The 13,457-nt window shown below is 44.3% G+C and overlaps 1 protein-coding gene across 2 annotated transcripts in view; it reads right to left on the bottom strand.

Moving 5' to 3' along the window:
- LOC110987251 (poly [ADP-ribose] polymerase tankyrase-like) overlaps positions 1-13,457 on the bottom strand; it is a 61,668-nt gene that overhangs the window by 17,682 nt on the left and 30,529 nt on the right. For both annotated transcript variants that reach the window (XM_022249827.2, XM_087141131.1), the window contains exons 26-38: positions 13,255-13,364; positions 12,568-12,799; positions 11,223-11,382; positions 10,390-10,466; positions 9,343-9,598; positions 8,562-8,720; positions 7,867-7,984; positions 7,219-7,336; positions 6,603-6,867; positions 4,427-4,553; positions 2,592-2,768; positions 1,535-1,809; positions 467-657 (exon numbers count right to left, since the gene is read on the bottom strand). In XM_022249827.2, coding sequence (XP_022105519.2) covers positions 467-657; positions 1,535-1,809; positions 2,592-2,768; positions 4,427-4,553; positions 6,603-6,867; positions 7,219-7,336; positions 7,867-7,984; positions 8,562-8,720; positions 9,343-9,598; positions 10,390-10,466; positions 11,223-11,382; positions 12,568-12,799; positions 13,255-13,364 — 2,265 coding nt within the window. The remainder of the gene's footprint in view (positions 1-466; positions 658-1,534; positions 1,810-2,591; positions 2,769-4,426; positions 4,554-6,602; positions 6,868-7,218; positions 7,337-7,866; positions 7,985-8,561; positions 8,721-9,342; positions 9,599-10,389; positions 10,467-11,222; positions 11,383-12,567; positions 12,800-13,254; positions 13,365-13,457) is intronic.

Genomic DNA, 13,457 nt, shown 5'->3' with positions numbered 1-13,457 from the left:
TTCCGTAGATAGTTGCAAACTTTCAAATGATTTCTATTTGCCCTTTGGATTTGAGGGTTTACTATGGCTTTGTCGGCATAGAGAGAATCTGACTAGTCCGTGGGGGCTGACTGTGCATGGTTCCCTGACCAAAGCTTCTTTTTCGCAGCAAACACTACTTTGCGGCATTGCCTCAGAGTGTATAGCAATACAGGCAAAAACATACGAAAACTCGAGTAGAAATGTCCTCTGGGGTTAACTGTTTTGTGGTGTACCATTTACTTTACAGAAAAGTGGTCACGTCATTTCGTAATTTCAAACTTTCTGATTTTTCACTTAAAATAATACTTGATGGTTCCAGGTTGTTGTGAAATGATATCCTTCGCAAGTGGTTGAATAACAAAGCAATTCAAATCTTTAGAGCTTCACTTTGTCGGATGCAACAAAAGTAAAGAAAAATTCTGATCAGCTGAGAAATCCAACCTACCCTCCTTCTGTCATGCCTGACGCCTCGTCGACCGGCGTCGGGACCTTCTCCTCCGTTTCTTCAGCTGTGTCTGTTTCCCACTCGGCCTCCAGCTGCTTCAGCATGGCCTGGGCATCAGCTTTGAAGTTGGGCTTGGGTGACGGGAAGGTGATGCCGTCCGTCCAGGAACGCTGCACGGGCTTGGGCTTGACCTGGGAGGGACAGAAGGATCTTTGTTTGGGCACAGGTTGAAAAAAAGGATTCCAGCAGCAAATTTGTGGTGCATTTGCACGTACTGGACTCAACAAAAGATTTTACCATACAGAATGCATATATCTAATAAGCCTTTTGCGAGTTAAATTTGAAAAAAATCTGATACACTGTGTTCTCTGATTGCACATCAACATAAAATGTTGTATTCCCCAGACTATACACATTGTTGCTATACCTCGTGATTCGGGGCAAGCTTTCGCACAGTGACCACCTTCTCTGGAATAGACAGGTTCCTTTGTATCCTTCTTATCCATTGGATACTGTGTGGTGGTGCAAGGCGTCTTTTATGAAACTAAGCAAAACCTTGCCATGAATCACAAGGTATAGCAACAGTGTCTTTAGTACAGAGAATTCAGTGTACCACATTCTTTTCAAATTTAAGTTGCAAAAGGCTTACTGTGCACGTCCATTACAAAAACAACTCTCCTTGGAATTGCCTCCTTGACCGATTTCAAGGTGCATCTCCAAAAATCGATAGACTGGTGTCCATCAGTTTTGGCACCCCTGGTCAGTTGATTTGTAGTTACCAATTGGGGGTAGATTTTGGGACCAACCATAAGGTGCTTACATATCAAACACTGAGTCGTTTGACCCCCCCACCACTTGTAACCTTATGCAGCAATTCTGACCTGCCCCCTCCTCTAACATACACTTACAATTCAATGCAAGATGCCAATCTCCCCATCCTTTATGGACGGCCCCCCTTTGAAATTTTGGGTGATCTTGATCAGGAGAATAGGGGAATTTTTTGGGGTGGGGATGTGGGCATGGGGGGGCTAACATCTTCCGCTGGCGGTGAAGGCGGGGTATACTTACCCATTTGGCTTCTTCCACTCCCTGTAATCGCTGCAAGACATCAGCCACCCTTCCTGACCGCGTCTCCAGGGCGTAGTCCAGGGGCGTCTTGCCCTGCTTGTCCTGGCCCGTGGTCCGGGCGCCCTGCTGGGCCAGGAGCTCCAGCAGCTTGACGTTCTCCCAGGTGCCGTAGGTGCAGGCCTTCGCCACGTAGTGGACGGCAGTGCGGCCCAACAGGTCTGCTGCATTCACGTCCAGGTCACTGGTCTTGACGAATTTCGGCTTGGCCTCCTGGGCTGAACGGCAAGCAGCACAGTGAAAAGTTTATGGAAGCAGCATGCTATCATTGCAAATGAACACCACCCAAACACTCTGAACCCCGAAGACGACGTGTCCCATATTTACCTTTTGAAATTTTATTATAGTCTTACTAGTGTCTCAGTAAAAGCCGAAATAAAAACAGATCAAAATATCTCAAACCCTTTTTCATTTATAAGGTGATAAAGTTAAAGCAATAATCTACCTTTACAAAAGATTCTCATATTCCATTTAACCTTTACTGAACGTGGAACCCATCGACTACGGGGAGGTAAATCTTTGCAATGTTTTACAATCGCGTTTTCACGTAAGTAAGCACAGGGAGTGAAAACAAATGTGCATGAACAGGGAGACATTCAATAGATGGACTTTTCCACCCAAGCACTAAACAAAGCTTTTCTTCATAACTGCCCTGCCTTGTAGTTGAGTCCATCATGCGTCCAATCACACGTCCACAACAAATTTTCCAGTCTCAAGCCAGGTCACAAGGCCACTCAAAAGATTCTCGCGTTTCTTCGTCTTTGTTCCCCTTGCTACCTACGAGTGGTCTTGTGACAGAACTTGTGAATGGATCCATGCCCAGACTTGGGCGTAGACTCTGCTACAAAACTGCCAACAAAAATGCTTCACAAGTTGACAGCAACTCAGGATTACGTCCACCAGCCTCTGGGGGGTTAACAGCAGATACTTAAGAGCTACGGCTATGTCTAATGTCAGTGCATCTCCGCACATTTCTAATGGCACAAGGACCTAGACCTACCTCTCGACAACGAATTCGGCTTCTTGACTTTCCCCGGGAAAAGACTGACTTTGACTTCCTCAGGGTCTTCGTCTTCATCTTCGGGATTTTCTTCATCTTCCTCGTCCTCATCTTGGACAGGATCATAATCTTCGGTCTCGATGCCTCCTGTCTCTTCTTTCTGGGTGAGACTCGACTCTGTGAGGAGATATGGCAGAACAAGGCAAGGCTGAAACCATTCCTCAGGATCTGATTGCACTGATGAGCGATGACAGAAAGTGATGACGGAATATCATACACCTCACAGTATTTCACATTTTTAAGCTCAGGATGAAAAACCGCTTGGGGAGCGTGATGATATAACCACTATGGCCAGGCCATGGAAAGATATAGGCCTCTGAGGTTTCTGTAACCCATAAATTGTAACACAGGGCTAAATCCTAAGCTCCTCCCATGTTCTAAATCCTAAGCTCCTCCAATGTTCTAAATCCTAAGCTCCTCCCATGTTCTAAATCCTAAGCTCCTCCCATGTTCTAAATCCTAAGCTCCTCCCATGTTCTAAATCCTAAGCTCCTCCCATGTTCTAAATCCTAAGCTCCTCCCATGTTCTAAATCCTAAGCTCCTCCCATGTTCTAAATCCTCAGCTCCTCCCATGTTCTAAATCCTCAGCTCCTCCCATGTTCTGGCCCGAGCATGACTGAGATTTTTCCCTGGTAAGCTCCCCAAGCGAGGGCATTCCGGCCACAACAAAAGATGATCAAACTGCTTGCTGGCTGTCTTGACACTGCCGGTGGATGAAGGACAAGATTCCTCCTACTTGGCAACTGTTAACCACTGCCCCACAGGAATTGAGGGCAAGACTAGGAAGCACTCTACCATCTAGTCAGTTGATTATGTCATGTGTAATGAAAGCACTCATTGGCCAGCATGGCCTTCTCAGTCCAACGCCTACATGTACCTCCCTTGTTGACTCTCAGAATAAAACAGTCCTATATGAAACCACTGCGTGCAATTTTTTAACTCTGGAGAATAGTCTTTACGACTCGCTGTGTAAATGGGTCCTTACCAACGATCAATTCAATATGTATTTCAGGTTCTACGATTAAATACAACCCTCTGTTGCAGATGTTAGAGCTAGCATGTATGCTGGTTGTGAAGTTTCTGCCTGATACTCCACGGGCACTAGAAAAGGTTGTAATACACGTCATTAGTGCCAATGTGCTGTGTACAAATTGACACGGCCAGCAATTGGGACAGCCACGCTATTTGGGAAAAGTCCTGAATTCAGGCAATACCACCAAAAACAAAAAAAACCAAAAAACTCAAAAAACACGGTACAAACTAAGCTGGCATTTTGGTTTGTTGGGTTTGATCTTTGGAGAAGTGGAGTATCTTTCCTTTCCAAACCAAGACGCTCAGTTTAATGGACCAGAGTGCACTCCTTCAGTAAGTGTGCGCGCAAAGCAACACTCGGCTGAGAAACAGTCAGAGACCATACTCATGGCATTTTGGCTGATGGCTTGTTTATGCCTGAGTATAGTCTGGTCTCCAGACCAGACTATAAAATGGGAGGAATTCCTCCCGTTTTCATAATCAGTCAAAATTCTCTGAACCTATTTTGCTGATTTTCTAATTTTCCAGTAGTTAATATCAATATTCATGAAAAATTTGACCCGAAGACACAGCTCTTCTTTGTAGATTGCAAACCACACGATTCAATTTGAAATTTCTGATTGAAAGTGGATGCGTGCATCATACTCTATTTTTGCATAGTCACCTGCCCTCAATGAAATGGCAGGGCACCAGCCTATGCCCAGGAATGATTTTTCTATGCTTAGCTGCTCGGCTAAATTACTTTTCTGCTCCCAGATGTTGGTGGCCCACGCTGAGAGAGTTTCCGGCCCCTTGGGTTTGGCTCTCTTGCTTGCTTCATCGGGGTCAAAGTCATGGTCCAGAAGGAGCTTCACCAAATCTATTTCATTCTGAAACAGCGAGAAGAGTAAAGACAACATTGCTTTTACAAACCGATAAACTAAAAATTTATGACCTCAAAGGGTAAGTTCTGAGGGCTGTGAAGCAGAAAATTATGCTCAGCAAATTCCCCTGCTAGGCAAGCATCAGTGGAGCATCTGTCCTGAGAATCACAGACTGCCTGAGCCTTCAGCTGTTAACCCACTGTTGCTTCACAAGCATATGGGCAGCATAGTCGGTTTCAGATTTTACTTGAAGATGAACAGTTGCCCCATTACTTTTGAAACGGGTTGTACTTTCTAGTATTGAGTGAAAATGTTTCATGTTTTGATGGCTGTTTGAGATTTCTCAAGTGGATTCTGTCACTTCTTGTACTGATGGCTGGCCATAGTTATATCTGCCATTTGCAGACAAACATGCAGCTGTCACATGGAAAAAGACAGACCCTATTGCTGGGATACGACAGTCACGGCAGCCTTGCAGACAAATTTAACCACTTGTTGCCGGGGAGCCCGGTTTCGGACACATAATCTTCTGGGGTCTTCGAAATAGGACAAAGAAAACTGGGCTCTGTAACAAAAGCCCCTACTCGTAGCAAAAGACCAGGCTGCTGAGAATTACCAAACATTTTTTCACTCTCAATAATGGAGATAATCCAGCCTTGTTTTGAAACAGTATACCACCGCTTTTGGCATTCAGCGCGAGGGGATTACTACGGGGACAAAAGCACTCCACCACTGCAGCGATGAGCCACACAGTACCGCTGCACGCTAATCTGGCCCCTATAGAGCCGGAGAGTAAAAGGTCACGCAGGGAGCTTCCGGAACCCTCGCGCGGTCCTCCTATGGGAATTTTACATTGAGCCGTCCCATCACGTTCGATAATTTTTGGACGAATAATTCCTAACTGAAACCAGGCCATGCAACACTCATGTTGGAATTTTACCTTTGTCTTCCTCAAGCAATATTTAGGAAAATTACATCGAGATAAGTAAAACACAAATTTTCTAAATGACCTTTCACTTCCGGCGATATCGTACCTACCGGTAGGTCTCCATGTTCATACACGTTTGTTTTCGCTGCTCGTGCTTACGTGAAAACGAGATTGTACAATGTTGCAAAGATTTACCTCCTTGCAGTCAATAGGTTCCAGATTCCGTTTAGTTGACATCACACACTTGGTGTCAGCAAAGGTTAGATAAAAGATTAGAATCTTTTGTAATTGAAGTAGAATATTGCTTTAAGTTTACTACTTATTATAAGACTGTGTGAAATATTTTGTTCTTTTTTTTCTGTTTTTACCGACGGACAACCATAAAATTTCAAACTGTGAATATTCATCTGTATATGAGACTGTCGCATTGCACTGTTCTGCATGTATTTTAAATTTTCGGAAGTGACAGGTCAATTTTTGGCAGGATATTTCTCTTTTAGGTCAGGTGATTTTTCAGTTTCTATAAATCGATATACTAGCAAATATTTCCAAAGCCCCTTTTCCGGGTTGCATTTTTTAAGAAGTAACTGAACGAAAAAATATTACAAATTCTAAAATCTTTGCATGTTATTCTTCCTATCCAAGGGTCCCGGAAGCACGCCATCAGGGGTCAACTATCATGCTCTACTGAAAAGATGTCAGTCGCGCACTGTGGCAGGTTCGGGGACAAAAGAAAATTACGTAACATCGCACAATCTGGGCTCTTTTTACAAGGCTCCAGGCCTGACTGAAATACTCCGGTGTCAATAGATATTTTCATTCAGATTAGAGTAGCCACCAGACAATCCTTCGTATGGATGTAAGCGTCTTGTAAATGAAGATATGAATTTTTAATTAAGGAATTTTGAAAACTGAAAAAAATGAAAAATATCCCGACCCAGCAGAATCAACATTTATAAATGCCCCCGGTGCGAAGTGGTTAATGGATCTCTCAAAACTTACAGTACCTCTTAACAGCGACAAGGACAGAGCACTGGCTATCCTGGCAATAATGACACGGAGCGAAGTAATAAAAAAAACACAGGTTAAGGTTTGGTGATAATACGAGGTGGACCAGCCCTGCTTACCAGTTTGACAGCATGCATGAGCGGCGTCAGGCGGTTCTCGTCGGCATAGTTGCAGCTGGCTCCGTTCTTCAGCAAGAACTTGCAAGCCTCAAAGTTGTCCACATGCATGTGAATGAGAAGCGGGCTACGGGGTACCGACCGGTCCGAGTGGCCATGGTACCAGGCCTCAAGACTCTCGGCCGGCTTCTTATGCTTCAGCCAGCCTGACTCCACGTTGGGCAGCGCAGCGCAGAAGTTGAGGCTGGCTCCTGATTTGGTGAAAAGTCTGGAAAAAAACATCGTATTCAAGAAAGAAAAAACATGATTTAGTTAAACACAGAAACTAACCGCCACCATTTTTGTCTGATGTTGGGGTTGGGAACAGTGAAAAGCAATCATCAGTCATTCTTTCCTTGCCTTTGGAAATTGAAGTATCCAGAAATAAACCAAACGTTTGTGCAGATTTACAATTATCATTGTTGGTGTACTTTATCTGCCATTTTGTCACCCCCAGGGTAACTTGTACAATGGACAAAAATACATTAAAAATACCAAGAATCACTCATGAGTTATTCATTATCCTTAGGTCAGATGGCGAGTTTAAGTGAACAAACATTCTGTGCCAAACCAGACGAACCTGATAACTTCCTTGGTGGACGCATCAAAATTCAGATTCCAGAAGACGGCTGCTAGAGGAGTGCGCCCTCTATGGTCGGAACAGGTGAGGCAATTCTTGAACCCGTTGGGGTCTTTCTCTGAACACAAACAAGAAAACACTTCTTTTGAATACAAAGCAAAACATAACACAGATTTCCCTTCAACACCTGCATATCAAACTAGTCACTATTTACTCACTGGAATCTACTCAAATCTATCACCTCATTGGATCCTTTTCAGATTTCTTTTGTGAAGGAAATGCAAAAACTGCAAAGCACTATGGGTGGCTTCCTGCTAAGACCCATTGTGGAACTAATGACCCTCAGGGCATGTGGCAAAAACAATCCACCCTGAGTTAAGCTTAAGGAAATGGGATCACCGGTGTCCAGGGGTACCAGTGAATCACTCGGATGCTAACTGTTCCACGAATTGTTCACCGAAGCATCAAATGCTGTGAAGATGGCACTTCAGTGACAAATGCACCAGCCCAACTATCTGTATTCACGCACGGATGGATACCAGGGAAGAACCAACCGTGAAAGAGGGGAACGCTCAGCTTTAAGAGTTCATTTCAAACGGCAAGGCCAAAGATTACAAGGATAAATGAAACTATGTATGGAGCGTGTACCAGCAAAGAGCTTGCAGAGAGCAGCATTCTGGTTGGCGGCCACATAGTGGAGTGGGGTGCAGCCCTTGTCGTCCCTGGCAAACAGCTTCCCTCCTCGGTTAAACAGAGAAGTGGCAATCTGGTGGAAAACACGAGGTATCAGTGCTGAATTGTTATGAAACTGCTACATGGTTGCAAACCTCATAAAAGCAAAAGAAAAACGGATGACTCTTAAAGGATGGATGGTAACAAAGCACAAACAGTATTTTTGGAAAGTTCACTTCCTGAAACTTCACGGCACGTTGACAAGGTATTCAAAGATATACACAAGTTCAGCTGGGATCACCACAATAAACCACCTGGTCAGATCAGGCAGGGCACAGGTGGTGTACAATGTATGCATGCATACAGCATATGCCCTCACAGGTGTGCCTCGCATGAGCACGCTTCCCTCTCCGAAGCCTATTAAGATAGTGTCATCTCGCAACAATTCCACTGTCAGACATCTTCAATGGTACAGAGCTGAGGTGTGGACACCAAAAATACCTCAGGATGAAGCCCAAGACAGGTTATATTTTTGTTCATTAGATTCAAATTACAGCAAATAAACACCTAAAGAGGAATAAAAAAGCAACTCATTCTAAAAATCACAAAATGTCAAATAGGAACTTAGAATATAAAGAGGTGAACACATGAAAGGGCCATGGGCCGTGTACCTGTTCATAGAGGTTTGCCCAATTAGGCGACACGGCATGCATTGACAGCAGGTGGAGTAAGCTACGGGCCCTACGATTGGTCTGTTGGAGTTTCTGAGCGTCTCGCTGCTTACGGACCATCGTGCTGGCTAGCTGGAATTTCTGCGCCTCCAGGATAGCCTGCCGTAAGAAAATTGTGAGCACGAAAATGTTTGAAGCTTATATTGTTTTTACTTCAGACCAGACCCATCTGATTTCAACTTATCGTGTAAATTCCACAGTTTTAGAAATTTCCGAGGAAAACAGGATGAAAACACTGATCGGGCATATGAAATCATTTAGAAGTCCTACTGACTCGTCACAAATTGATAAAATGTAAATTGAAGTAAGATTTGAAGCTCTGCAAGCTAGATGGAAAGTCTGCAGTTACATCATGAGAGAACATCACTTATGAGTGAGGACTTAATAGTTCTGTGAAACGTCTGTGGGCTAATGTTTCAGTCAATGCAAATTGGTCATTTTCAGCAGTGCGGCCAGTTCCGGGGGGCCACTGCCCCTTCCCTCCACGAAAAAGGGGAAGAGTGAGAGAAAGAGAGGGAGAAAAAGGATTTCCAGTAATTTTACCTTCCTTTCATCGAGAAACTTCTAAAAAAGCTCCAAATTTTGACTTACTAAAATTGAACAGAAGAAACCGACCCCCTAAAAAAATTAATTTCTGCCCTCCCCCCCCAAAAAGTTTGAATACTAGATCTGCTGTAAATTAGCAGAGGTGCTTTCTCTCGGCGAGCCTCGGCAAACACACCTGGATGACGTTGATGTAGGACAGGCCAAACTTCTGGAGTCGGTCCATCATGAGGTAGACCACCCCTTGCCAGCCCTCGCTCACCACCGCCTGGAAGAAGGAGGCCTTGACGGGGGCCAGCGGGGGCTTGACCAGGGGCTTCCACTGCCAGGTGTAGGGCTGGGGCTCCCCGCTCTTCTTCTCCTCCAGCTCCTTGGGCACGTAGGTGACCATGGTGTTGGTGTTGGCCCCCTTCTGGATCAGCATGATGGCCACGCTGAGGAAGCGAGCAAATTTTAATGAGTCTGTCGGTCAAGCATGACTGATGGACCCAGAGGGCCCATTGCCGCAGTAAGAAATGGAGGAGTTCCACATGATCCAGTAATCAAACGGTTGTTTTCAATGGGGCCGTATATGAGATTGGACACAGTGCATGTTTAGGGCAATGAAACATCGTGATTAGAAACCTGAGCAATTTTCTCCAGATACTGTTCACAGAGGACGTTCTGATCAGAGGGCTTGCTAGGCATGACATCACAGATGGACGGGCACGGTTGATGCTGCACTTCCTTGTCACGTCATCAATTCTTTGGTGAGTACTTTTGCTATGGTGGATATTCATTGACAGACGCGCCTATGTGTCGTGTGCTAATGTAAAACATTGCACTTTATACCATTTTCCATCACCGCATGAGGTCGTCACTCGTCTTAAAAAGTTATTTTTTTGGGGGGGGGTTTGAGGTGGCATCTTCCATCTGAACTTTCAGTCAGCCTGTTGCATTCTCTGATGTTTAATGCAATCAACAATGCACATTTGCAAGATCACTTCATATATTTTTCTTGCTGCCATTTTTGCAATTTTGCAAGATATGCCAAATAACATATACCATTTAAATGAAAAAAAAAAGCCCCCCCCCAAAAGGGGAATCTGCCAAATAGGTGTGTTTTGAGGACTCGCTTCAATGGCTTGAAGGTAGGCTTGGAGCACTCCAAAGTAATGTAATATCAAGAATAAAGGAACTTCTAATCAGAGACCATTTCCGAAGTTGGTTTGGAGGCTGAACTCACCTGTCATTGCCGCCTAGGGCAGCCATAGCCAGAGGCGTGTTGCCGTTGTTGTCTTTGACGTTGAAGTCCTTGATTCTCTGTACCAAACAGCACAAAGGGAGGATTTCACTTTGTTTCGCTGCTCCAATTTATTTCATAAAGGGTCACAGATGAAATGCTGTTTGAAATCGGAGGCCATCCTTGTACTTGCGCTCAGATATACCAGCGGAGACCAACACTCCTCATCCTTACTACACACTAGAGGACACGTGGGAAGTAAGGGCATGGTGGGGGGGGGCCTAGCGATGTAATACTACCCAGCAGACTGGACCTACAATTGGCTCGTACCTGGATGGTATCAGTTGGTGGGTTTTGAGTCTCACTCGTTGCTGAAGGAGCTGGGAGAGGGGGGAATCGTCCCACATTTTCTACATCTTACCAATGCATTTCTTATCTTGCCAAGCCTCAAGGAACTTTTCAACCGATGTCTTTAAGTCATACAAACACTAATGTTATGAAACTTAAGCATTAAGTTCGACAGAATGCCTTTTAGAAACAAAGGGACCAATAACCTTTCCTACTGGAAAAATGTGACAAAATGTCTAGGCTGAAAAGCATAAGAAAGTTTACTAAACATGCTAGAAATGACAAAAACGACACTTGTGAATTTTCATTCATAAAAATCCTCCAAAACAGCACTGAGTGCAAGATGCCTGTTAAATCATATCATGAACTCATGGGCAAAACTTCAACAGTGACCCTGATCAAAAACAGTAAAACATATTAAAGTATTCAATCGTGGAGACTGTCCTCGACACGAGAGGGATATTTCAGGGGATGCAATCTTGAAATACCTCAGCGATGTTCATGGCCGAGATGGTGGCCCCCCTGTAGGCGGCCCAGTGCAGGGGAGTCTGCCCAAACTTGTCCTGGGTGTCCACCTGCTGTCCCTTCATGGCTTCCAGGAGCACCATCACAATCTCGATGGGGTCTGTCTGAGTACTATCCCTGTGCCTACACCAGCACGAATCAAAACAACATAGTTTATACAAGGTCAAAGAATACACATTTAAAGAATCAAAAGAAAGGTTGGTTGAATTTTCTTTTAATACCTTAACCTAACAATGCGCATAGAGACTGTTCCTTGTCTTGTGTCAAACTTTGATTCAGGTTCCAAATTTTCTGCTGAAGTTTTGGCTCTGCATTTAAACGGACAATTTTAGCTAAAAGTGTTGGGGTTTTCAAGATGTATTTTTTTTTTGCGTTGGGAGATGTTAATTTTATATAACAGGTCTTGCCCTTACCCAACGTATATTAACAAGCACTGTATGCTCAGTGCTTGTCCGAGAGCTTGCGAAAAAAACCTCACAAGCTTACTCGGGTGGGACTCGAACCCACGACCTCCTGCTTACTAGTGCAGATGTCTTAACCACTCGACCACCGAGCTTGCTGGGGTCGGCTGGCCGGTCCGAGTCAAATGAAGCAGCGGGTACCGCGAACTATTTTCAAGATGTATTTTTTTTTTCGGTGGTCGAGTGGTTAAGACATCTGCACTAGTAAGCAGGAGGTCGTGGGTTCGAGTCCCACCCGAGTAAGCTTGTGAGGTTTTTTTTTCGCAAGCTCTCGGACAAGCACTGAGCATACAGTGCTTGTTAATATACGTTGGGTAAGGGCAAGACCTGTTATATAAAATTAACATCTCCCAACGCAAAAAAATACATCTTGAAAATAGTTCGCGGTACCCGCTGCTTCATTTGACTCGGACCGGCCAGCCGACCCCAGCAAGCTCGGTGGTCGAGTGGTTAAGACATCTGCACTAGTAAGCAGGAGGTCATGGGTTCGAGTCCCACCCGAGTAAGCTTGTGAGGTTTTTTTCGCAAGCTCTCGGACAAGCACTGAGCATACAGTGCTTGTTAATATACGTTGGGTAAGGGCAAGACCTGTTATATAAAAAGTGTTGGGGTTGGTTCAAAATTTGGAGTGAAATATGGCTTCCAAATTTAGGTGAGAAATTTGAATTCTTTGAATTCTGAATTCTGGGAAAATGTTTGGCTATCTATGCCATACTTTCAACTAGAATTGAAATTTCAAATGTTAATACGCTGCTGTGAAAGTACTGGTAAAAAAAAACCTGCTGAAGTTAGGACAGAGACAAGTACCAACACTCCTTAGGATATTGATCCATGTGATTGATCTTACTTTTTCATTTTAACGAATGCATAGTGGAGAGGCAGTCTTCCGCGAATGTCCTTGACAAAGACGTTGGCTTTCTTCTCGATCAGGAACTCAGTCACATCAGTGGTGGTATCGGCGCTGCCCGTGTCTGCGTTGACTGAGTAGTGGAGGGGTGTGCGGTGCTTGGCGTCAGGGGTGTTGACACTGGCCCCCGCCAGGAGGAGGACGCTGGCAGTATGCATGGCCTTGTTGGAATCTGCCCCGACAAAATGAATCCAGTTGGCTTTCATTTATGAGTGACACTATTGTGACCACTGCCAAAGTGACCAATATTGAAAAGACCAAAGTGGCTGCAGATAGCCGGCATCTTCAACCTGGATTTAATTTCACACTGCTGCTCAAAACTGAGATTTGCTATGTGCGGAATGCAAACTTGCTTAATAACAAAACTGGTTTACTGACTAAATGCATGCAATGCAATCTATGTCACTTGTGAGTGATTCCCAGCTGACTTTTGCAGAACCCGTAATTAAAACTTGGCGAGCAAACTTGCTTAATAACATTTCTCTGCCTTGTGGTGGCTCAAAGAAATCAGACCTTGGGTGTATGTGCATGTTTTTTCAACAAAGTAGAAAAGATTAAAGTCTTTTAAGTTTGACTACGCAGTGTAGGACTGGAACTTTCAATATTAAAAGTAACGTATATTTGTACCATCTCCTGCCATAGTAATGTAGTGCAGAGCTGTCATCATTTTGCTGTCTTTGGCCGAGACGTCTGCTCCCTTGGCCACCAAGATGGGAATAATGTCATGCAAGCGGGCCCTGTGAAGCAAAAAACAACAATACAAATATTGTAACCTACTCTGCCCTCATGAGGAATATCGGGCTACATTGTAAATTAAAAATGGTGTTATC

Source organism: Acanthaster planci, linkage group LG01 (genome assembly GCF_054643075.1).
Source record: "Acanthaster planci isolate LZ-2023a linkage group LG01, COTS_SCS, whole genome shotgun sequence".
In the NCBI taxonomy this organism is placed as follows: domain Eukaryota; kingdom Metazoa; phylum Echinodermata; class Asteroidea; order Valvatida; family Acanthasteridae; genus Acanthaster; species Acanthaster planci.
This window is presented reverse-complemented; position numbering and strand designations above follow the sequence as displayed.